Genomic DNA, 26,173 nt, shown 5'->3' on the forward strand with positions numbered 1-26,173 from the left:
GTTCAATGTGTATTGATACAATACATGAGACATGGACATGTACTGTTTGTCAGTTTTACAAGTTAGTGAAATAACTATGAGTGCAAAAATGAAAACCAATCATACTGAACACACTGTTAGATGTCTCTCTCTCTCTCTCTATGGCAGTCATTGTTCAGCTGTACTGAAAAAATCTGAGCTCTTCCTCTAAGCTAACATGTTCACAGTTGCACAGATATCCATTTTGCCCCATCTCATTTCACCTCCTAATTCCTCGTAGTCATTTTCATGTATTTGACAGATTTATCAGAATCTATCAAAAGGCCTTTCAATGAATGCTCTTTAGTTCCATCTGGTGGGCAGTTAATGCCACTGCATCTCTTATGTGCGTAAGGGGATCCCATGGAACTGACATGTGGGATAATCACTTAGGGACCAATAAGTGGCCAAGATATCTAATAAAATCATGAACATGAATATCTAAATCATCTTCAAAAATAGAAAATAGCCTACCGTAACTGACTGATATGGTAATACACTAAAACTGAGCCATTTTGTCAAAGAAAAAAAGAAACAAAAAAAAAGTATTGAACTAGGCTAGCAAGTTTAATTGCATTTTGCAGTTAGCCTGGCCCGTCCCCCTTGATCTTCTTTCAGGGTGATCTAGTCTGGATCACCATAGTAACCATTTCCCTCAGACAAGAAAAATGTCAGGCCAATCAGCGACGACATGGGTAGATGAAATCAAAACTTATTGTGATAAACAGAAGCAGCAACACATGCAAACCTCAAAAATGCAGTTGGAAAAATGCAGAAATGTATTGTTATATACATTGTTTCCAGACTGCTGATGTTTATGGTCAGTTTGTAAAGTTTAGGCGATGTAGGAAGTATAGGAATCTGATTGTGAAGGCTGGACCAATGCTTTCAATTAGTGCCATGTTACGACGTAAGCGTTGCAAACATTTCCCAATCGAGAGCTGCCAGATTCTATCCAGTCTGGATATTTCAGCTTGTAGCTTTTGGGTAGTTTAACTATATTAGTAATGATCACTTTTTTGCAATGTGCTATTACTTCTGAAGCTTCAAACAATTTGGCACTATATCTTTCTCTAACTCCCTTTGACCAGTTGCTCCATCTTTTGATTTATCTGCACCACTGTAAATGCATGCCCTGTGGACAATGTATTGGTCAGGTAGACACCATCACATACACTTTGTGTAGTGCAAAAGGTGAGGCCATTAATCTGTCCTCATGCATAACCCTATTAAATCTTAGCCAAAGGAAGAATCATCACAGCCACACTTCAGCAAACATGTCACTGACAATTTTATGTTTTCAGGTGTGCAAGCCAAGACAAACACATCCTACTGCAACATCATCAAACAAATCTAAAAACACATACAGTATGAATCTAAGTGTTTGATCAGTGAACAAGTAGGCTTTTCTTGCAATAGTCCCAATTCCACATCACATTGCAAAGTAGTTTGAACATTAGTTAAGTTAGGTTATGGATTTAAGAAACCAAGTGAAATCATGGGGTTGAAGAACAAGTTTTGCTACAGCCACAGTGATTCTCAGAAGCAGCTATTCAGCTTAATTCACACCTTACTTCACACTTCCTCACAAACTTCATTCTCGACCACTGCGGTCCTCCAAGCACCTGATGTGTCATCGTTTCACTAACACTAAGGAGTGAAGACTGTCAAGATTATTATGTTTAATGTAAGCTATTTGAGTTGACTTTAAACTGTTGCTTTGGACAAAAGTGTCTGCCAGGTAACAAACATAAACACTTAGGTGAGTATGGACTAACTGCAGAATGCAATAACTAAATTAACCTTCATCAGTAACTGGAATGAGCTACTGCTCAACTGCTCTGCGGCAGCAACAGTTCAGGCATAACTGATAACTGATTACCCCAGGGCAATCAACAAGACATGCAGGCAGCTTAGTGTTTGTAAAAACGTATCGTTATTAAGTTAATGTGTTCAAACTGCTGAAGCTCCTTCTGTCTCATTACAATAGGTCTTCTGCTGTCATTGAGACTTCATTGTTACTTTGCTACTTTACAATTATTGTATTACTAGAGCAGCCCGTAGATATGGCATTTTTTGTTCGTATAACATGAAATTTGACACTGCACACACTCGTGCCATTAGGATGACACCCACAATTTGAGAGCAGTTGGATGAGTGGTTCGAGAGTTATGCGTGGAACAGACAGACTGACACACAGACAGACGTTCCTTGCATTAATAGATAGATTTAAATAACCTTGCATCCAACATTTTACAACTGGATTTGCGTTAAAGTATAAAACATGTACACAAGTATAAAACAAATAACGCCAATAGAAGGTTAATAGGGCATTCAGTAGTGCAATGCAAACAGTGTATTCAACTATAGGGTCAATGTAACAGCATGTAATGCCACAGCAACAGAGTGGGCCCAAATTTGAATTATGGGCAAAGTGCCAAGTCTTAAGTATAACTAAATTTAATACATTGGCTAAATGACTTTGAAAATGTAACACTGCAAATACGGACGAATCAGCTCAATGCGACCACATGGCACACAATATCTATAGTTAATATAGGAGGACTTGGCTTGTTGATAGACTTTGCACTTTGCCTGTCGTTTAAATTAGGGCCCATTATATTTGTTGAGAGCAACTACTTAAACGATTCTTACAAACAGACCTGGAACACTGCTAAAAACAAAATGCCTTTTGCATAGGACAACTCAAATAAATAACTAGTTGTTTGTAATATAACTTTTAAGGGAGTCATTTTTACCTTAAGTGCTTTGTAGCTAAAGAGCACAAATGCAATATTAATCCATTATCTTGCATTTATTCTAAGGTTTGATGCATGTCAGCATTCGCTAGTCTTCAAAGACACATGGTCAGGTTTGTTTTTTTGTGTTTCCTCTTTCTCATTCTCCATATATGCTTGTACTGATCTCCACAAAGCTCTGATATTCCCTTCTCCAAAGCCTGTGGCGCCACGACGCTCTATCAATTCCAGGAAAAAAGTGTCCTCAGCAAAAATGGGCTTGGTAAACACTTGAAGGAGGTATCTGTTGGGAGGATAGAGGCATGGGATAAGAATTCTGGTGGGAACAGAAAAGCCTTAAACTCTATATCTACAATCATAGATAGGACATGCATTAATGACTTGAATCTAGTGTGGGCACATGCAAATGATTACATTTCTCCTAAATTGACTATTGGTATTTCCCCAAAATGCATTATGCAAAAATATGCAGACATCTTAGTTGTACAGTGAGCATGGCTCCATGCATACTAGGTTGAGCAAATCGAGGCATGGATTTTCTTCCTGCACAAGCCATACCGGTCGCTGGATGGCTGAGACGTGGCTTCCTTGTCCAGGGCTGTGTCCAGAAGGATGCCGTGTTCTAACAGCATCTGAGGGTCATAACCTGCACGCTCTATTTCATGCTGCTTCCCCACCTGTCACAGAGCAAGGCATGAGCCAGCATAGGCTACATCAGATGCAGTTTTGTGATCACTGTTACACTCACATGACGATTAAAAGTTCATGGAAAGGAAATAAAATGTATTATATGTACCGTGCAAATAAAATGCAGTGTGAGATTTACTGGTAAATGGTGCTCATGGTTACTCATGTCATCTTATAGCCTACCAACAATCACAATTGTTTATGAAAGAAACAAGTTAAACACACCTCAGTATAGTATGTAGGGGGAGGGGAGAAGAACTCTACTCCAGCTTGGGCCATGATTTGAGCTGTCCGCACTATATCAGTGGTGTAAAGTCCAATGTGCTGAATGCCTGGACCTCTGTGCTGTTCCAAAAATGTGTCTACTTGATTCTTTCCTTGAAAAACAAGGGGATATGAAAATACCAGAAATGACACTTGAACATCTTGCCAAGTAAATTCAGTCAACTAAAAACTAATAATAGAAAAAGAGTAAAAGACTACCTTGTTCAGGTAATGACTCTGCAATCACAAACTTGCAATCTGGTTCCTCCTTGTCGTTAGAAGGCAGTTTCATTCCAATTTCACTGCATTTCCAGTATTCCATTGCAGTAAGGCGAAGTCCAATACCATCTTGATCAAGGACATAGCCCTCATTCATATCTTCATTGCTGTGAAACATTTAAACTCAGATTTACTCAAACTTAACATTTTTCCGTCACTAAAACTCAAACACACGTTCAGGTTATGTCTCCTACCTGTCAATAAGGAATCTCTGGAAGCCGAAGTGTTTCTCATACCACTTCATCACTTCAGCCGTGCTCCGTCTGGGACAAGCGTAGGTGATGTGATCAAAATGAGTGATTGAACATTGCGTGTCATTCACGTCGTGCAATTTAGTGGTTTCAAGTTCATCAAACTGTGGCAAGAAACTGCCATGGTACTTCGACCTGTCCAATAGAGTGTGACAGACATTTCCAACGATAGATTTGATGATGAAGTAAGTAACACATCCGTTATCATCATGCACGGTCTTTGGAGACACAAGTATTTGACAGCCTTGGTCGTGAAGCGCATTGAATGACCTCTCAACATTTTCTACTTCGAAACAGACATTGCACGCGGTGTTGACGGAATAATCTGAGTTGTGGTCGTAGAGGAAACTCAGTTCGTTAAATTCTGAGGTTTTGTCTCCAATCCTCACACGATTATCAGTCAAATCGTGAAAAGAAGACACGCAAGACAACTCACGGTGACCACCTCGCTCATTCAACTCATGTCCTACTGGAGACTTCTCATTCACAAGAAACACCGCCGACCCTCTCCGAAAAGCAAACTGTCCAGTTTTCTCAGTTAACCTGGCTGCGAAGAAATCGAACTTAAATTTGGACACAAGGTCATAGGCTATTTTATTCACGTTTGACACATGCAATGAAATATGGTGTAACCGGCTCATGTAAGCTGCCATTTTCTTGGTGACGCAAAAGGGGGAGTGTCACTGTAAACACCGAACACTGATCAACTTCAAAAGACAAATATACCAAGTAGTAGCCTAGCCCATTATGGGAGGGATACAGAAGCCCATTCTGGGATACAGATATTTCAGGTCACAAAACAGAGAGAAAAATAAAGCATATAATATTTCTTGTTCTGAAACGTTTAAGAAAAACTTAAGCCAACTCACAGTAGGCTAATATACATAGGCTACAATATGAGCCGCTTAGGCTAGGCTACTATAATATAATAAATTCACACACAGACTGTATAACAGTTCACATTAAATTCAGTCACCGTTGTGCGTGTATCTAAACCAATCAGCATTAAATATTAAATTACCCAATCGGCCCCGTCTGCCTAGTCAGATGATACGTGACGTTGGAAGTTCTGGCAAGTCGTTCACAGAAGGTTTATTTTGGCTTTTCTCGTCGCTCTTCCGCCGCCATTAAATACACAGAACAACACCATGGGGTACAGACATTAAAATGATTTAGAACTGAAAGGGGAAAGGGGGTTGTTTCCACATCGGGTATCTTCTAATTGTTGTGAGTTCTGACAAATCGGAACAATGTAATACGTTGAGGTCACACAAAACAGACAAAACGGGAAAGGCTCAAGCTCGAGAGGACGAGGGACTGCTGGGCAACTGGAAGGGTTTGTTGTGTTTGTGTACCCGAGGAAGAAGTAATACTCTCCTAGAAAGAGGTAACGTTAACATTATTCTACTTATTTTCAGACGAAGATTCGGTTTGGTTCAAAAAGTAAAGTTAGATATATTTTTCGCTTGAATTTCACGTTTTTAGATAGAGATCAATGGGATTTAAGTGATCTTGTAGTGTCGCTAACGTTACTGACGTAATTGGACAATGGCTTGCTTGCTAGCTGGTTAGCCTGATCGCTAGCTAGCTGGTGCTTGGGGTACTTACTTACTCGCTAACATTAGCTATCGAAAGCTTTTTTTTTACGTTAACATATCCCACGCAAATAAGACAGCCGGCCTTTGACTGGCAACTTGGACTAGACTAGATACCTGAAAACGTCGGGGCATACACTTTGTCATAACATCTTCGTGGTTAAGTCACTAGTGCTATTCCTTGACATACAATATGTAGGCCAATGATAATCCTGTCTGTCTGCATTCACAATTTTTACTGTCCTATAAATTAGCTCATCCCGACTGCACTATCGTTAAGTCTTCGAATAAGTTTAAGCAATATAACGTGTGTTTGTGATAATTAAGATAACGTTAGCTGACGTTAGCCACATAGCTAGGAAAACTTGCTCCAAGGCAGGAACGGAGTATGATTAACTTGCGTTAACTGCAGAGTATTTGGGGGGATATGTAGCAGAGGTAAGGACAATAGATCAAAACCCCTTCGTGCATATTTCTAGCGTTATCACCAATACTAAATTAGTAACGAACATTCAAGCCTCTGGCAGGTTAAAAGTGGTGTTTCATTAGGCCTATGTGAGCCTCATTGAGTTTAGAAAGTCAACACGGTAGTTTTCGTGATATTATGAAACTGGAAGCCTATACCTTTCTATGAATTCACATGACATAGGTTCATTAGTAGTTGCAGTGTGTTTCTGAAATAATGCATTCCCTTCACCTTTGCATTTGGGGTTGCTGTCCTGATCAGGCCTCGTAGCAGGTTGTTTTGCATAAACTTCGCTTTCAATGTATAGTTTTACTGAAATGGTGACTTCAGGGAAAGAGGCGGTAATTGTGTTGTCACTTTTCCTCAGAGTGACCCGAAATGTACAATGTTACCCAAATAGAATGTCCTTTGTTCAGTGTGGAATCATTACTAGTCTACAATTTGAGCGAATTGAATGTCCTAATGTAATTCATTTAAATATTAAATTCAGTGACATTTAACCACATTTCACCTGATTCCCATATTTGATATGATATGGAGATATGGTCATAATTACTTACCACTGCACATACAGCTGAAACTTGACTGTAGCTGTCTGTGTCTGAGAACACTCAAACCCATTTATGTGAAGAAGATGAATACTGTGTTCACTCAGTATGTGGATTGAGAACAACAGAACACCTGATGGGTATGTTTTGTCTTTCAGCACTGTGTTGCCTGTCCTCTCTACGGGGTCTGACAGAAGTGTGTGACAGGGTGCCTGTGAATCTGACGAATCAGCAATGACGGAGCTTGGGGTGAAATGGGCCTGTGAGTACTGCACTTATGAGAACTGGCCATCCGCAATTAAATGCACCATGTGCCGTGCCCCGAAGCCCGGTTCCCCTATCATCACCGAGGAGCCCTTCAAGAGCAGCCCAATGCTGGACCCTGGCCGTGAGTGGGACCCCCCCAGGGACGAGGGGGGTGGCAGCAGCCTCCTCATTTGCCCTGACTCCAGTGCACGACCCCGTGTCAAGCAGTCAAACCAGGCTGAACCCAGCGGCAAGTGGTCTTGTCACATATGCACCTACCTGAACTGGCCGCGTGCCATCCGTTGCACCCAGTGCCTGTGCCAGCGCACGCGCAGCCCCACCGAGTCCCCGCAGACCTCAGGCTCCGGCTGCAGGCCGGTGCCCCCTCCTGTGGACACTTGCGAGGAGTACAACGACCGCAACCGACTCAACACACACACTCAACACTGGACCTGCTCCGCCTGCACCTACGAGAACTGGCCAAAGACCCGCCGCTGTGTCGTGTGCGACCACCCCAACAGCCACCCAGAGCCCATCCAGCCGGCCGAGTCGGACGACTCCTCCTCTTCACTCATCAACGAGCAGGACCGAGCTCGCCGGAGGGCCGGGGGAGGCAGCTGCAGCGGCGCGGGGAGTCAGCGCAGGTCCCCCCCCACCTCCAAGAGGGAGGCCGAGCTGCAGATCCAGGACTTTCAGAGGATTGAGCTGGCCGCAGGTGCCATGAGCACCAAGGAGGAGCAGGAGGTGGACTTCAAAAAGCTCAAGCAGATCAAGAACCGCATGAGGAAAACGGACTGGTTATTCCTCAATGCTTGCATAGGTGAGTGGAGGAATGGGGATGTGTGTGGGGAGGATCTAAATGCCTGATAAGGCAGGGAGTAAATTACGTCTGTCAGCCCTTGACATTGTATATGGTGCAGATTTATTCATTAGCTTTAATTCATTTTGTTGCCTGGCTTAAACATATTGATTCCACTAGGCTGGAGAGAGCTCATTGATTCATCTTGACGGGTGGCTCTCATTTGCCATTTGTTGTCCTGGAACTAGTTTGTGGAGGATGCGGCCTATTCAGCTCATGATGTAGTGTGGTGTTAATCCGACACTGTGGAACGCGGGGGACAGTGTCGTCTTGTCTGCGAGCGGGACAAAGGCTGAAGAAATGCGAGCAAATGATGTCAGTATTCCAAACACCTGCACGAGACGAGTATAGTGAGGCCTTTTCTGAGCGCTCAGTGATGTCATGGCCGGTGCCAGCCGTGGGGCGTGCACAGCAGACAGCTGTGTCACCATTAATGCTCTTAACCTCCTCTCTGCCTAGTGCCCTGCCAGCAGAGCTTACCTCCGCTCGCTTGCGGCAAGATCTCCGTGTCCTTGATGCTTCCAGTAAACATTCTTATTGCCTAGATACTAGACAAGCTGACCTCAGTATGATAACTCATTTAAATCATGATGCACAGACAATTTGAAGTTTATTCATTTATTGAAAGTTTGAAGTTTATTAATAGGATAAACCCTTTGAGATGGGCCATCTCATTTTTGAGGGGGTCCTTTGATAACACTTCTCGGGACAAAGTGATCTTGTACAGAAGGCCTTATGTCATCAGCTCATAAATTGGCCGTCATAATGCAACAACATGAAGTCATTTAAATTATAAGGGAGTTCAGATTCTTAGAAATCCTGCCAGGATTTGCATGTACAGCCTCATCTTGAATACAGATTGTTCCAACACTTCCAGTGCACTATTTCTGAATTGTAATTTTATGACATTTGTGACCATTTAAAGCAAAATCAGTCGCTTTGTGCACAACGTTATTTTGAGAAAATCAACAATAACAAACTTCCGGGTTAAAATGTTGAATTTCACGTTTGCGCATAACTTGACAGTATACAGTCTACAGTTTCATATCGTGAACACATTTCATAGAAAAACATACGTTTTGACTGTTAAACCCGGCGAAGATTCAACACATTTGCTGTCATTCCCGTTGTCCACGGGCCGCTTAAAAAGGAGACTTCTGGCATATCGTGACAGGAGAACCATGTCAACTTTGGATGCGGTTATCTTAGCGATAGTTTGTGTAATATACATATCGTTGGAAAGCTTAGTTTATGGCTGTTCAAGTGAGCACAATAACTTAATTCAGTAAATTTTACCGAAACGACTGCTTTCACTTTGCAGAGTCACATTTCTGGAGTTATACGTACTTGTGCGCAACATACTGTTGAGTTAAGATCATCCTTGTTTTAACATTCACTGATAAGGCCTCTGTCCACAAAAAGCGAGTACATTTGCATAATCTAAGTAATACTAAATAATGCAAATGAACTATTGCTGCTCATAAAGTATTTTCAAAGATGCTCAAATGTTTCCACTGTTGCAGTAGATGTAGCCTGGTTGAAATCAATAGATGGGCTGTATAACTAAGCATTTGGAATATTTTTCTTTTTTTGTCCTCTGCTTGGATATGTTCATAAAGTCCTGGCCTGACCCCGAGTGGTACATAGGATCTGATGTAGGCTATGTGTTCTCAGCCTTAATTGTGCTGTAAGTCATGCTGGATAAAACGGTCTGTCTGCTAAATGCAAATGTAATTTCAGTTAATTCATTCTAATCCCACAGACTAATGGAAGGGCCAGGGGTTTGGATTTTGGGAGTCTAACATAAATGTAGGCTAAGTATGGCCTGATAGTCTCTCTATAGTGACTGTAGTGATGATTTTGACAGGGGCTCTGTGGGAATCCCTGTAATGTGCTGTTCAACAGCCACTGCCCTGTGTTAGGGATAGGGCTCCTGTGTTAGGGATGGGGTTCCTGTGTTAGGGATGGGGTTCCTGTGTTAGGGATAGGGTTCCTGCTGGGCTGTGTTAGGGATGGGGCTTGTGTGTTAGGGATGGGGCTCCTGTTGAGCTGTGTTAGGGATGGGGCTCCTGTGTTAAGGATGGGGCTCCTGTGTTAAGGATGGGGCTCCTGTGTTAGGGATGGGGCTCCTGTGTTAAGGATGGGGCTCCTGTGTTAGGGATGGGGCTCCTGTGTTAGGGATGGGGCTCCTGTGTTAAGGATGGGGCTCCTGTGTTAAGGATGGGGCTCCTGTGTTAAGGATGGGCCTCCTGTGTTAGGGATGGGGCTCCTGTGTTAGGGATGGGGCTCCTGTGTTAAGGATGGGGCTCCTGTGTTAAGGATAGGGCTCCTGCTGTGCTGTGTTGGGATGGGGCTCCTGTGTTAAGGATGGGGCTCCTGTGTTAGGGATGGGGCTCCTGCTGGGCTGTGTTAGGGATAGGGCTCCTGCTGGGCTGTGTTAGGGATGGGGCTCCAGTGTTATGGATAGGGCTCCTGCTGGGCTGTGTTAGGGATAGGGCTCCTGTGTTAGGGATGGGGCTCCTGTGTTAGGGATAGGGCTCCTGCTGGGCTGTGTTAGGGATAGGGCTCCTGCTGGGCTGTGTTAGGGATAGGGCTCCTGCTGGGCTGTGTTAGGGATAGGGCTCCTGCTGGGCTGTGTTAGGGATAGGGCTCCTGCTGGGCTGTGTTAGGGATGGGGCTCCTGCTGGGCAGAGGACTGTCGGACGTCCTGTTGGCAGGCGAGTTTGTCCCTGGCTACTGGCGCCATCGCACACAGCCTGTCCCTGGCATCGCGGCCCTGTCTCTAATGCTTCACTGTCCCCCACATAATGCCCCATTAATGACATCAGCGCATGCCCAGCTCTTCCTCAGGAAAGCACCATGTCAGCCAGTGGAGTGGGCTGCAGAGTTGCAGGCCAGCTGAAGTGACTGCTTGCTAAAGCGCCGCTGGCTGCTCTGGGATCAGCTCCGGTGGCCTGGTTCTCTCTGTGGTCCCGTTTGGGTGTCTGGAGCAGAGGAGCTGCTGTCCTCAGCAGGGGGCTGTAAACAGAGTTGCTCGTGTGCTGAGGCAGCCCCAGCAGCGCTAAAAATAGCCGTGACGCGCACCTGGCTACAAAACGAACATGAACTTGTAAACATGTCCTGACCTTCTTACTAGTACTGCTGGAGCCAGTGGTTTAGGCAAGGTATCAATGCAGAGAATCCGTCCCGTGATCAGATGGCAAGTGCTGTTTGTTTTGCTGTAAGTTTATAGTTTCTGCTTCACCACCTCACGGTAGACTGTTATAGCTCTGTTGTCCTTGACTCAGAGTGCACTTTTGTTTGATTAATTATAGTTGAGTCAGTTGAGAACTTGTGGTTAGAAGTAGACTAACCCTCTGAGCAGATACTGCCACACGATACTGAATATTGCCATATGGAATTGGAGTGCATTGAACTTATTCTGCCTCTTACTATTTGTATGTGGATGGTCACCTTGATAATGCCCTTGGTGACATCTGTTCCTGACAGTATTTCCAGGACCATTACCTTCCTGGGAAAATTATTTTATCCAAATATGGCCTTGATTGAGGTTTATGAGGCTAATCATGAAAACCCACATATGGCTGTGAGGTATTTTTGAACAGAGTATAATTTTTGTGTAGGTGTTGCTATATCCAATGATTTTGACAGTAGGTAAAGGGACTTGAGCATTGCAGTAGTGCTTTTGCTGATCTGAGATCAGTCTGTTTGCCTCTGTTGATGCTCTGAGGCAGGCTCTTTTTCACTGAGGTCAAAGCTAAAGGTTGGTGTCATGTCAGATTTAATGTCTGCCGTGAATTTACCATGGAAATCCTCACATGCTTGGAGTGGATTGGATGTGTTTGTGTCAGCCGCAAAAAGCAGTCACTGATGATTTACGGTTCACAACAAATATGGCAGTCAGTCACACTGAGACCTCTGCTATACTATGAGCGTCTCCTTGGCATAAATCCAGCACTTAATTCAGCATGCAGGGCCCTCCTGTCTAGGCACCAGGGTGGCTCGGGTGTACGGATATAGTCTGTGTGTCCATCGCTGCCTTGCTCTGCCGCTCGGTATCTATACCCCAACCCCTGTGCTGTGTCCCCTATAGCCCATGTATGGAATTGACACCATGTCCACGAGTTGGTGCTGCTTTCATTATTATGTAGTCTTAGTGACGGCTTTAGCGTGAAGGTTAAACGAGCATGGTCATGTTGAATCGCAGTTTAACTGACGAAAGCACTTCATAATGCCTACAGAGGAAAACAAGAAAACGGAACAAGCCTGTTCTTAAAAGTTGTAGTGCCAAGGAGGGGGGGAAGTGCACAACATCAACACGCTGTCTTTGTGGCTTAGTGACAGCAAAATAGATCATATTCAAAGAAAAGGCAACATTAGGAAAACCATATTACTGTTATTGAAGACCATGATGACTAAAGTTGAATAAGGTTGCATGTATCTAGTGAATCACCAAATATTGTTATGTGCATATTGCTTTTGCACAGCTTAACCATTCCTCTGTAGCTCTGCTCCTTTCACAATGTAGAGGTTGGGGGAGCAGGTATGTTTTGAAACTGTTATCACTCCCTCCTTTCCAAGATTACTAGGCCTACATCCTGCTGATATGCTGAGGCGGTGTTAGTTGGAGCTGGAGTTGGAATGTGATACAGTTTAACTAGTCTTTGATGCAATTTGTGCCCAAACAATACGTGGATGTGTCAGAAATAGTCGGGGACAGCGCGGTGGTCATGAGGCTGATTCCTGTAGGATAATAAACACTGCGGACCTTGTGTGAGAGACGTGACGAGTTTGAAGTTTGTGGAACATGACCCTCCACCCCTCCAACTGTAAAAAGGAAGCAGAAACGGTCAACACTTCCTCCAGCCTCTTGACAAAACAGTCACTGTATGAGGGTGGACTGTGTGAACATGTCCAGTGGCCATTCATATAAAAAGGCTGGAAATATGGAATGACTGACAGAAGGGATCTGCTGTTACAATTCTGTATTAGAAGTGTGTTGTGTATTTATCTGAAGCACGGTCTCCGCTATTAAAAACAAATGGTGCATCAGTCTAATGGATAATTGTCCTCGACCCATTCTAATGACTAGGCTAACTATTCAAAGGTAGTGTGTTAAAAACATAGATTATGAAAGGATTGATGCAAGCCTGTTTGGAGGGAAAAGAACACCACAACATTGTTTGTTGTCATGCAGTGTTTTACTAAATCAAAAGACTTTTAGCCTGTGGTGTAATGCAGCCTGTTAGCCCCACTGCATGCATTTTTGTTCAGTCAGAGTTTGGGTTCTATCATAGCATTGCTCAGAGCAAACTCCTGGGGTATCCACAAAGTTGCAGTTTTGCAAAACTTGCATTATAATAATTGTCAGTGTATTGACAGGACTGTGCAGTGCAGTATCTTCTTCTCGCAGTACAGCTTGTAGTAATTCCACATGTTAACCTGTTTTTCAGACAAATTCGTGAGAGTGCGGATTGTCAGACACAGCCCTTGTGTAATAGCTGGTGGTATGAGACTGGGCTGACTAAGCAGCACTTGAGCAGATTCCTGAGCATGATTGCTGACGTGCGTGCTGGGCTGGCCCGCGCCCCTGGTGCTGTTGTGGTAGGCCAGTGCGTGAGCGTGAGCGTGAGCGTGAGGGGAGGGTGCAGGGGCCCGGCCTCCCTCCGCAGCCCTCCGCAGGGCTCATATCGCTACTCTGCAGCTTTCTCAAGTGTCTCTGGCTCCCTCTGAATGGGGCCACGGCTCTCAGTGAGCCGTACTCTACCCTGCCACTCTAGCAGGCATCAGTTGGCTGTGCTCGTAGCAGCTGCATCCATGGGGGGGGGGGGGGGGGGGTTACTGTAGGTTTCTATCTTCCTGTCTTTATTTTCTTCTGTATAATTATTAAATGCACTGTTGCACTAACCCTGATGTTCTGTAAAATCACCTAGGTGCTGTGTTGATATGCAGTGACATGCAGAGCACTGCTCTCAGGTCAGAGAGCGCTGAGCTCCGTGTGTGAGGCTGGGGTTGAGGCTGAACTCTGTGTGTGTCGTGTTTCCGCAGGTGTGGTCGAGGGCGACATGGCGGCCGTCGAGGCCTACAAGTCGTCCGGCGGCGACATCGCCCGGCAGCTGACCGCAGACGAGGTGCGGCTGCTCAACCGGGCCTCGGCGTTTGACGACGGCTTCACGCTGGTGCACCTGGCCATCCGCTTCCAGAGGCAGGACATGCTGGCCATCCTTCTCACCGAGGTAAGAGGGCAGCGCCACTCACACACAATCACACACACTCACACACTCGCACAGTGTGCCGCCCTTAGTCCGAGGCCAAGTTCTTAATACTGATGTTTATTGCTCCAGAGAGGAAACACAAACAACTACACAAACAAGACAAACATACCACAGTCAATCATACATTCATAAACACAAACACAACCTTGAACGTTATTAAAATAATAACCAAACAAAGCGCAACATACCACTTTTGCCGGCTTGTTGACTAAGAGAGGATGTTACTCTTGTCGTTGGTAAGACGATAAACTTGAGGGAACTCTTGTGAGCATTTAAGTAAGACGATAAACTTGAGGGAACTCTTGTGAGCATTTATGTAAGACGATAAACTTGAGGGAACTCTTGTGAGCATTTATGTAAGACTATAAACTTGAGGGAACTCTATGGGCAGTTCTATGTGCCCTCTATTTTGTCCTCGAGCACTGGACGTTACATATCGTTGCTAATGTCAACACATTTCACTGCCCGTCATCTATGTAGTTACTCAGCAGGCACTTGGCAAAGCTCAGCACATCTGTCTTGTAGCTGTCCACGTCTTAAAGCTGACCGACAGCCCTGGGCCGCTCTCTGGGCTGACCACTTGATCTCAGCTGACCCCGCTGCTGAGACATTATTCACTAGTTGCTGCTAATGGCAAAGGGCTTCCAGAGTGAACTCCAGCACGTGATACTACGGCTCTCATCTCCACAGATATTGATCTGCTCTGAGCCCACGCTGCAACAGGCCGGCGTGCCGTGGGCACTGGCCTAATGGGAAGTAGTCTTTTCCACTCGCCAAAGTACAGGCAGCGGGGATCGGTCGCGCTCCGTCTTCTTCTAGTGCTCCGCGTAAAATGATCTAATCCGACAGCGGGAGGGATTGGACGGTGGGCTCTCATGCTGACCGGTGGATTAAAGCCGGCGGAGCACGCGTCCGGTTTTTGCATGATCCCGCCGCTGCGTGAGGGCCTGTGGGAGGTGACCGGCACAGCACGCCACTGTCCCCTGGGCGAGGAGGACGCGTGGGAAAGGTGAGCGCCAAGGTCCTGCCAGTGCCGCTTAATGGAGGGAGAGGAGATGGCACGCCACTCTCGGGATTACCCGCTGGGATTAGGCTGATGGCCGCCAGGGATTGGTCGAGGCCCGAGAGAGAGAGAGAGCTAATGTGTGCTGCTGACACCAGCCTGGGCCATTAGGGAGCAACACGGAGGGGCCACACACACACACACACACACACACACACATACACACACCACGTACACATACACTATGTACACACACACACTGTCCTACAGGTGATGTCCTGGAGTTGATGTTGACCTTTGTTTGGTTTTAAGCACTGTCATGAGTGGGCTATGTGTCACAGGAGTGTGGCAGAGAAAGTCACAGGATTGTGTGTGTGTGTGTGCGTGATGGATAGTCAGAGCTGAGTGTTCAGGGTGACCTGACTGCTATGCTTTCCTTTAGCCCACAGCTGACACTACTGCTTCTGTCTGACTCATCACAACCTGTGTGTGTGTGTGTGTGTGTGTACCATGCACGCTGGTTTTGAGCGATATTATTTCGACAGCACACTACGCGGTTGCTCTGACAACTCCTCCACTAGCACACTGCCCACGTTTGTGCTCCAACTGCCTGCTCTGCACGTGAAATGTTCTGAATCCCATTCAAACACTCACCCACACACACACACACACACACACACACACACACACACACGTGTACACACGTCCATGTGCACATCATGTGCCACTACAGGGGGGAGAGAAACCATCTACTCGCGTCTGCATCTATTCACAAAGACTTCATCCATCATGTCCTCTCCGTACACACTCCCAGCACAGGCACTCAGAATATTGCATGGAGGAAACAGTGTGATATGATGTGGTCATGTGAGTGTTGTCCAGTGTGACCTCTGGCGTTGACCTGAGCGTGTGTGTGTGTGTGTGTGTCTCCTCAGGTGTCGCAGCAGGCGGTCAAGTGCATCCCGGCGATGGTGTGTCCGGAGCTGACGGAGCAGATCCGCCGCGAGATCGCCTCCTCCCTGCACCAGCGCAAGGGCGACTTCGCCTGCTACTTCCTCACCGACCTGGTCACCTTCACCCTCCCAGCAGGTGTGTGCTGACGCCACACACACACACACACACACACACAGATGTTATTTATTAGTGTCAAATCAAAAGTGCTGAAGCTGGTGTGTGTGCACACACCTGAGCTCCGAGGCTGTTTGTCCACGCCCTTGCACCCTTGGACAACACGGTCTCCCATTCCCAGCCGTGCCCCCGGCCCACGCTGTTCTGAACGCACCCACACAGCCATGCACAGCGCAGGGCTTCACCCACCCTGCTGACCTGAGCCCACTCCCTCACAGCAGCACACCACGCGCTCCACTCCCACACTCTACAGGCCCATCTAGACACGTTAGAGCAGCACTCGGCCACCGCACCGCACCACGCTAACGCTAACGCTGCTGCTAAGCTATTCTCCATATGTCCTATGGCTGCGCTGAACCGTGTGCCAATGAGGCGTACACACACACACACACACACACACTTCTCCCCTTTGGCAACTGAGAGCCATTGAAAGAGGCGCACGGGCCCTCCACCATGTTTTACAGCAGCCTGCCACTGAAAGCTTGTCCATGGCTCCCAGGCGGACCTGAATGTTCCCCTGTTGTACTCGAAGAGTGTGTGTGAGGGAGAGCGAGCGAGAGTGTGTGAGGGAGAGCAAGTGTGTGTGTGTGAGGGAGAGCGAGCGAGTGAGTGAGTGTGTGTGTGTGTGAGGCAGAGTGGGTGTGTGCATGCGCAGGCTGCTCTTGGCTCCAGGCCACTAAAAGAGCTCTCTGGGAGACAAAGTCAATGCATTCACTGTTGAGCCACAGAAAGGCCACCAGCGTGCTGTGTGCACACAGAGTGTCTCACACACACACACACACACAGTCAGTCACACACACACAGTCAGTCACACACACACAGTCAGTCACACACACACACACACACACACACACACACACACACACACACACACACACACACACACACACACACACACACACACACACACAACACAGAGACAGGGACGGAGAGAGTGTGGTGGAATGTGCGATGTGAGCCCTTGTGTCTGTGGCCATTGAGAAAAGTAAAAGGCATGTTTGTTTAATGCTAATGAATCACAATTTGTGTTGCGAGTGTAACCTCAGAGCTTTCAGAATGCACATCGATGGAGCAATGACATGAACTCTCTCTCTGTCTTTGTCTCTCTCTGTTTCTCTCTCTGTCCCTCTCTCTATATATATCTCTATCTCTCTCGCTCTATCTATCTCTATCTCCTATCTCTATCTCTCTCTTTCTCTTTCTCTTTCTCTATCTATCTCTATCTATCTCTATCTCCCTCTTTCTCTTTCTCTATCTATCTCTATCTCTCTCAGTCCCTAAATGGAGCTGGGTCTGATACTATAATAGCATTGGAAAAAGGCACAGTGTGTCCAAACGTGTGAGTAATGAAATTGATATTTGATATCGCTTGTGTTTGATTTATCCCAGACATTGAGGACCTGCCTCCTGCCGTTCAGGAGAAACTCTTTGATGAGGTGCTCGACCGGGATGTCCAGAAAGGTGAGCCCAGACAAGACATGCCCAGACATGCACCTGACGACCGGTCCAGGAACACCTCACACACATGCAGTCCTGTTGGGTTGCATAGTTGTGTGTGTGTGTGTGTGTGTGTGTGTGTGTGTGTGTGTGTGTTGCTGTGAACACCTGTCACCCAGGGGGACAAACTGACAACAGCCTGAGTGGGGAGGCCATATTTCACCGGGGGCATTTAGTGGCATTACATGAGGGTAATTGTGTGTAAGCGTCTCTGGTGCGGCCGCAGGGTGATCGCAGGAGCCGGGCTCTGTGGCGGCGGGCTCCCACTAAGCTCTCCATGCATGCTGAGGAGAATGGGCCAGCGAGAGGCCTGATGTGTCTATTCACTCAGGCGCTCGCTCCTCTAGGACCTCGCTAGAGCAGCCAGCTCCGCATGGATTACATACCAATTACACTAATTGAGTTGTCTCCGCTCCCTCCCCTTGCACTTATTAAATTGCATCGTGTGTGTGTGTGTGTGTGTGTGTGTGTGTGTGTGTGTGTGTGTGTGTGTGTGTGTGTGTGTGTGTGTGTGTGTGTGTGTGTGTGTGTGTGTGTGTGTGTGTGTGTGTGTGTGTGTGTGTGTGTGTGTGTGTGTGTGTGTGTGTGTGTGTGTGTGTGTGTGTGTGTGTGTGTGTGTGTGTGTGTGTGTGTGTGTGTGTGTGTGTGTTCCGACCGGTTCGCAGAGGTGTCTTGTGACCCATTTAGGCTGCTGTAATTGGGTTAGAGCAGGGGAGCTCTGTTGTGCTTGGAGAGTGCTGAGGCTAGAGAATGGCGTCACTGAGGGAGCGCTCTGTTGTGTGTGTGTGTGTGTGTGTGTGTGTGTGGCGGTGCAGAGCTGGAGGAGGAGTCCCCGGTGATCAACTGGTCCCTGGAGCTGGGCACGCGGCTGGACAGCCGACTGTACGCGCTGTGGAACCGCACGGCCGGCGACTGCCTGCTGGACTCGGTGCTGCAGGCCACCTGGGGCATCTACGACAAGGACTCGGTGCTGCGCAAGACGCTCCACGACAGCCTGCACAACTGCTCCCACTGGTGAGGGGACACACATTTTAATACACACACACACACACACACACTACACGACAGCCTGCACAACTGCTCCCACTGGTGAGGGGACACACATTTTAATACACACACACACACACACACACTACACGACAGCCTGCACAACTGCTCCCACTGGTGAGGACACACTCACACACACACACACTACACGACAGCCTCCACCACTTCTCCCACTGGTTTGGGCACGCTCACACACATCCACATGCACGCATGTATACATGGCACACATTAACCTAATTAACTCATTTACACCGTTATAACACACGCACACACACACACACACGCATGTATACATGACACACACACACACACTCACACATTCATGCACGCATGTATACATGACGCACATTAACCCAATTCACTCACTTACACCGTTATAGCACACACACACACACACACACACACACTCACAAACACACGCACGTATACATGACACACATTAACCCAAATCACTCACTTACACCGTTATAACTAAGGGCCAGTTCAAAACGAAGATTCGCGACGGTCTGAGACGGTTGCGGAGAGCAGTTGCGGCGGTGTGAATCAAAAGTTGCAAGCAGTTTCAAGCCGTCGCTAAGCATTCAACATGTCAAATCTTAGTTGCAGAGTTTTAGAACACTTTTGCGCGGAGCTATTGTGACGTTGGCTAAAAACTTCTATCTTGTCCTCACGCCTAGACTGTTGTTATGGTAACATTGTTGCCGTTTTAATGTCGTTGCAGTGGTCTGAACGCCCCAGTTTTAGAACACATTGTTGCAGAAAGTTGCTGGTTTTTAGAACGTTGCAGCTCGTCTCGTCACGGATCTTGTGTTTGAACTGGCCTTAAGACTGTGTGCATGATCCAAACACACACACACACTCTCTCACTTCAGTACTTATCTGAACCAACTGAACCAGTGCTGTCTGAATCATGCTCTACTTTTCAGCAGATCACATAAACATATTTTCATGTCTCTCTGTGTGTGTGTGTTCAGGTTCTACACGCGCTGGAAGGAGTGGGAATCCTGGTACTCTCAGAGTTTTGGTCTGCACTTCTCACTGAGAGAGGAGCAGTGGCAGGAGGACTGGGCCTTCATACTGTCTCTGGCCAGCCAGGTACACAAAGACACACACACACACATACACTCACTCACTCACTCTAGGACAAAAAACATTTTACTACACTGCACTGCATTTGAAAGAAATGTGGTGTGTTTCATTGGTAGCATTTCACCAACTTTATTACCTACTTCTGTACATGGCAGTTATTCACATACAGTGTGTGTGTGTGTCTATGTATGAGAGGCTGTCTGAGCGTATACATTTTCTACATTTCTGAGATATGCCCATCATCTGTGTACGCATGCGTGCACACACACACACACACACACACACACACACACACACACACACACACACACACACACACACACAGCTAGAGGGACAGCATTCCATCAGCAGTCCTCATGTTCCTGGTCTTGGAGGTGGTCCCTGTCCAGGCTGTTGGCTAAAGTCCGCTCTTTAGCTCTTTTATGAAGCCCATAAGTCAAGAGAAACGAAAGGCTTTTTAAAAGGCCAGTTTCCAGTCGTAAAGGGTTTAAATTACAGAGTGACACCTAACCTGCTGTTGAACTCCACCAAATAAAATTCTCCTCGCTCACTCTCTCTCTCTCTCCCTCTCTCTCCCTCTTTCTTGTGTTTGGTCTTTAGCCTGGAGCGAGCCTTGAGCAGACACACATTTTTGTTCTTGCACACATCCTCCGTCGGCCCATCATAGTCTACGGAGTCAAGTATTACAAGAGTTTCCGTGGCGAGACGTTAGGCTACACCCGATTCCAAGGTAAGGACCACCACCTAACACCCATAACCACACACACGCGCGCCATTTCTCACTCTCTTTTTCCCCTCTCTCTCTCTCTCTCTCTCTCTCTCTCTCTTAGTCATATACTCCTACATGAGTGGCGGTCTATATGGCCCGTGGTCTATGTGTCCTGAGTGGTGTGTGGAGTTAAATGGTAGCATATGTGGTGTTTGGGTGTAGGGTTACTTGGACAGAACAATGCTCCTTTTGTGTGTGTGTGTGTGTGTGTGTGTGTGTGTGTGTAAGTGTGTGTGTGCTGCATGAGGCATCTGCTGGAGTGTGGGGCTGTGCACAGCACTCCAAAAGCCCACCATGCCCAGAGCCACCGGGCCCCAAACCTGGACGGGCTCTGCAGTGTGGGCCTGGCCCCAGATGCCTCTGGGAGAGGGCGGTGAGCAGAGGCCAGCCGAGGCCACTTGTGTCTGAGCTAGACCCAATGTGTTGGCCCAGAGCAGAGCCCACAGGTCCATCAGTTACTGGAGAAATGAGGCTGAAGCTGCCTCGGCCACAAGTGGAGCCCTTAGTACAGCACATCAGACAGCACTAGAGTTTGGGCTCCACAGGCCCAGTTCTGTGTACACTACCAGCTCCTCTCCCTCCGCCAACAGCACCAGATGGGGGTTTTGAGTGGGCAAAATTGCTGTAGTAACTTATGGTTTCAAGTGTGGTGTATTTAGATGGGGTGAATAACAGTGGTTGGAAAGCTTTTTACAACCGTTTAAACTGTTGCCTTTATTTCATTATTATGTTAGTATTCCTGTGTCTTTTTTTTTTTTTTTTTTTTAATGAATTCTAAAACCATATGGTAGATCATTTTGTTCATTGTCGGCCAATGACCGAATAATGAATGACCTGTCCTTTTCGTTTTCATTTAATTGCCCAGGTGTGTACCTACCCTTGCTATGGGAACAAAGCTTTTGTTGGAAAAGCCCTATTGCTCTTGGTTACACAAGAGGCCATTTCTCTGCATTGGTTGCCATGGAGAACGATGGCTACGACAATCGAGGCGCAGGCGCCAACCTCAACACTGATGATGATGTCACAGTGACGTGCCTGCCACTGGTGGACAGCGAGAGGAAGCTGCTGCACATCCACTTCCTGTCTGCTCAAGAGGTTAGACACACACACACACACACACACACACACACACACACACACACACACACACACACACACACCTTTTCACTACATGGCTACAACTGCCCTCTAATGTACACAAGCTACAACCCATTACAGAGCATGAGTGTGTTGTGATTGTACATATGCACACAAAGCTCTCATGCTCCACACACACACACATGCATGACTTCTCATAACATAGGAGACCTGTCATGACATCATTCAGTATTAAGTTCACTCTTATTTGTAATAAATACGTTCCACACAAATACAATACAAACTACGCTTCAAAATGATTCTGGTGGCATATGGATCATGCGAACGGTGTCGAATCCTCCCTCTGAAGAACTGCACAAAGCAGGGCTGACCTCTTTAGACTAAAAGCATTCATATGTAGATGCATTGCCTCAGGTTCTGAGCACAGATAGTCGAATAACCGGTTAACCGTTCGAGACTATGCTACACCAACTGTTGGTTGTTAGAATATTTTAAATTATTTGCATGCACACACCAAGTCCTGCCACTGCATTTTCACTGGACTAAGGACTAAGGACTAGGGCTAGCCTGGGTGAACCCAGATGAACCTATTAGCAAATAGTCTGGAAAGGTTCCCATTGGTGCTGGTTTCCAAATGTACGGTTTTATGGCTTCCTGCCGTAAAATTACCAGCAGTAAAATTAATCTGAAGTTGAATCCTTCCAAATCATTTCAGAAGGGCTGTATACACACATTTCTTGTACAGGTTTTTAATACAGTTGTTTACTCTGTTCCAAAGTAAACACACATATCTGTTTAACCCTGTCCCCATTCAGCACAGTCATCGGTTTTGTTGAATGCACACGACTGTAATCGGATCTCGGGTTTTTTGGTGATTCAGAAATGGGTGTCGGTGGGTTCCTTCCCAGACGGACCTTCAGAGCACATTCAGATTGCTGACAGGTTTATCTGGGTTCACTCAGACCAGACTAAAGCGGTTTCAAAATGCCACATGCTCCTCAGCTGAACCAGTTGTCAGGAGATGAGTTCTCTTTTGTGTCTCAAAGACCTGCTGAACTCCTTGAACACATACCCTGGCACGGTACTGCATCACATTGCTCTAGCCATTTTGGGGGAATCTGTGACTAAGAAGGTGGAAAAGCAGGAGTACACACGTCACTTTGAGCTACAGTAGTTCTACTAGATAATGACTTCATTTGGAATTAATTACTTTGATGAATGATACTTTTTTAGAGGACAGGGTTTGTTTTAATATCCTATAATAAGTGTGTGTGGTTGTGTGTGTGTCAGATGGGGAACGAGGAGCAGCAGGAGAAGCTCCTGCGTGAGTGGCTGGACTGCTGTGTGACGGAGGGGGGCATGCTGGTGGCGCTGCAGAAGAGCTCGCGGCGCCGGAACCACCCGCTGGTCACGCAGATGCTGGAGAAGTGGCTGGACGGCTACCGGCAGATCCGGCCCTGCGCCACGCTCTCGGACGGCGAGGAGGACGAGGACGACGAGGACGAATGAGCGGCGGGACGAGCGCGCACTAAGGGAGGCTCGCGGGCGCCACGCCCGCACGGTGGTGGGTAGTGGTGGTGGGGGCAGCGGTGGGTGGCAGGCGCACCACAGATGACGCTCATGGACAACACAGATCACATACTGGCACACACACTCATAATTGCTGACCGAATCTCTCTCTTACACACACACACACACACACACACACACAGCTCTCCTCTTCCTAGCAGAGGTGTACGGCCTGCTCTCATTTCGGGTCCACAAAAGACCGCCGAGGTGCATGTTTTTTGTGGAGCTGGACATTGAACCCCTGCCTGAAACACACCACACCCATTGCAAAAACAGCTGTGACTGGACAGAGCATCAGGAACGATTTGAAATAAAGGATTCTAGTTTGAGGAAATGTATGGAATAATCAACATATATAAATATATGTATATTCTCCCGATACTCCCCCCTCCTATCAAATTGTAAATCTGTATCCATCAAGAATGCATGTGATTGAGGGTGTACTATAGGAACAGGACCAGCATTGAGAAAGAGGGAGGTCTTTAAAGAGATTTATTATGGGCACTTACAAAGCACATTTTCCAACGATAATGTTTTTTGTTTTCTTTGATAAGAGTTTCTGGTTGGCTTCCTGAGATAAATCTGACATACTAGATTGGAATAAGGCAACAGAAGCCATTGTGGTCACCACACCCTTTATAGCAGATTGACTTTGGGTTGTAGGCCTGTTGTGAAGATGTTTCTGTTGATGATATTGACAGCCACTCACACACTAAAGAGATTATTTGTGGCATAACAGCCTAAGAGGAAACCCTTGGATAGCAATGATGGGCCACTGTCCCTTGTTTTTATTTTGTTGAAGGGTTTTGTTTTTTTTCTCTTGTTTACCCCTGTTGCAAGCCTTCTGAAATCTTTTTGTTGACTGTATTTATTTGTTTAGGAGTGCTAGCATCAGAGGAACAATGTAACTTTACCCTCCCCGTTTATGACCTGCTCTGTTTCCCTCCCCCATTTGTGGTTCTGTTAATTCAATCTTGACAAATGTTTATGTTGCACAAAAATACATACTCTTGCTGTGAGAAAAAAAAAAAAAAGATCTGTACAAGTTTACTGACATTTTGAACAATGTGTTATCTAGTACCTCATGATGATGTTATGACCTGGTGCTCCCTCCTCTGGGGAGCAAGGGGATGAACACCAAACGCATCCAGCTTCTGCAGAGTGCATTAACATTAAATTAGAAACACTTCTGTCCTACCTGGATTTCACACCGACTCCTTCCTCATTCATATGACTGGAACAGCCTCTGTTCAATAAATATTTATTTTTAATTAAGCCGGGAGAAATGAACACAAACAACATTGTTTGAATAATTTAAAATAGGTACCGGTAATTAACAGCTGCAATGAAGACCCCTGCATATCAGAGGTTTAGAAAAAATACATCTGATGTAATATAAATGTCCTCCTGATCAATAGCATTAATTAAACCTTGTAAATGAGTGTGGTAAAGGGGGAAAATCCCTGAAGTTTAGAGGTACACTATGCAGGTTTAGGTATAGGTGTCACTCTAGAGTTGTGCTATTTGTATTTTACTCTGCTGTTGTAAATAGCAAACTTCTTGTGACATCCCCATGTACACATTGAAAATGTTTTTATTGTGGAGGTGAAGGATTAACAACAGCAAAACCTTGGCTATGTAAAGGTGAACATCTTGCATAGTGTACCTTTAACTAGTGCTTAGTTTTGTTTTCTTTCCAATTGGGTAAAATGTCCCCCTCTTGTGGATGAACAATGCGCTATTAATGAAGGGAAAGGTTGCTCAAAACTCAGCATATCCCATAGAGGAGAGAATTGGAGAAGAGAGGTATGTATATATCTGTTCAGATCCTGACACACACACACACACACACACACACATATATATATATATATATACATACATATACACACACACACACACACACACAGGCCTATATAATACAGAATGGTGTATATTGAAGCAAATGGCCTCTATATGCACTGATTTGGGAGTAGAACATACTCAGAATAGAATGGTGGCATGTCATTATTACAGAAGCCCACGTGGTGCCACCTAACAAAATTAAACCAGTGGCATAGTTGAGGCACACTGAGAATGTAAAATAAAAATCTAAGACCTCATCGTCTGAAAAAGAGACACACATCTCCAAGAGATAACAACAGTAACCCAGGTTGCTGAGAGGCAGGCGTATAGATATCAGTTTTGCCTCATCATTAGTCTATGAGCCAGCAGAGAAGTCAGTGCCACGAGAGGGCACCAAACCAAACCAAACCTGTCTTATGTGGTTTGTCTATATGCCCCCACATGACAAACACGTGTGATGGACTTTCCAAACTCACAAACTGAAGATTCCTGCAGCCTCTTCAGTACATTTACCATTGAAATTAATGGAATTTTATGGATTTAGGTGAAAAATGTGTACACCTAATACATTTCAGTGTGTCATGAAGGAAAAATTGATTTAATCATATAAATCATAAATTTTCTGAAAGCGTTTGCCCCCAGGATGTGATATAAAATGACATGAGACATGTCCCAACCTCCTCATTAGTATGCTGCTCATGCATAATACCTTGGGTATAGGTAAATCAGGTGTATGGCTAATATACTGTATTTGGGTCTGTACACAGGTCTACACAAAGACCACTAAACTGGTTTCTTGCTGTTTTTTAGCAGGCTTTGTTGCACATGCATAATACATTAGGTGTAGGTAAAATCGATTGCATGATTTATATTTTGGCCTC

General features: G+C 46.0%; 2 protein-coding genes across 2 annotated transcripts; one reads left to right on the forward strand and one right to left on the reverse strand.

The window, feature by feature from the left end:
• Positions 1 to 1,285: 1,285 nt before the first annotated feature.
• Positions 1,286 to 4,924, reverse strand: LOC134070052 (4-hydroxyphenylpyruvate dioxygenase-like protein). The gene is made up of 5 exons (XM_062526248.1): positions 4,202 to 4,924; positions 3,948 to 4,114; positions 3,690 to 3,841; positions 3,336 to 3,454; positions 1,286 to 3,060 (listed from the first exon to the last, which is right to left on the reverse strand). Exons 1-5 carry the CDS (start codon positions 4,909 to 4,911, stop codon positions 2,856 to 2,858), a joined length of 1,353 nt encoding a protein of 450 aa, XP_062382232.1. The 5' UTR covers positions 4,912 to 4,924; the 3' UTR covers positions 1,286 to 2,855.
• Positions 4,925 to 5,343: 419 nt separating this feature from the next.
• zranb1a (zinc finger, RAN-binding domain containing 1a) lies at positions 5,344 to 24,655 on the forward strand. The gene is made up of 10 exons (XM_062526294.1): positions 5,344 to 5,645; positions 7,026 to 7,933; positions 14,021 to 14,208; positions 16,186 to 16,339; positions 17,768 to 17,839; positions 18,691 to 18,889; positions 19,897 to 20,017; positions 20,612 to 20,741; positions 21,646 to 21,875; positions 23,169 to 24,655. The coding sequence occupies exons 2-10, from the start codon at positions 7,102 to 7,104 to the stop codon at positions 23,385 to 23,387; spliced, it is 2,145 nt and encodes a 714-aa protein (XP_062382278.1). The 5' UTR covers positions 5,344 to 5,645; positions 7,026 to 7,101; the 3' UTR covers positions 23,388 to 24,655.
• Positions 24,656 to 26,173: the final 1,518 nt, after the last annotated feature.

Source organism: Sardina pilchardus, chromosome 22 (genome assembly GCF_963854185.1).
Source record: "Sardina pilchardus chromosome 22, fSarPil1.1, whole genome shotgun sequence".
NCBI classification, from domain to species: domain Eukaryota; kingdom Metazoa; phylum Chordata; class Actinopteri; order Clupeiformes; family Clupeidae; genus Sardina; species Sardina pilchardus.

Coding starts and splice junctions, on each gene's coding strand:
- LOC134070052 (XM_062526248.1), bottom strand. CDS start 4,911: ATGGCAGCTTACATGAGCCGGTTACACCATATTTCATTGCATGTGTCA. Junction 3,842..3,947: donor AGAGTCATTACCTGAACAAG/GTAGTCTTTTAC, acceptor TTGTTTTTCAAG/GAAAGAATCAAGTAGACACA. Junction 3,061..3,335: donor TCTCAGCCATCCAGCGACCG/GTATGGCTTGTG, acceptor TCCTCCCAACAG/ATACCTCCTTCAAGTGTTTA.
- zranb1a (XM_062526294.1), top strand. CDS start 7,102: ATGACGGAGCTTGGGGTGAAATGGGCCTGTGAGTACTGCACTTATGAG. Junction 7,934..14,020: donor ATTCCTCAATGCTTGCATAG/GTGAGTGGAGGA, acceptor GTGTTTCCGCAG/GTGTGGTCGAGGGCGACATG. Junction 14,209..16,185: donor TGGCCATCCTTCTCACCGAG/GTAAGAGGGCAG, acceptor GTGTCTCCTCAG/GTGTCGCAGCAGGCGGTCAA.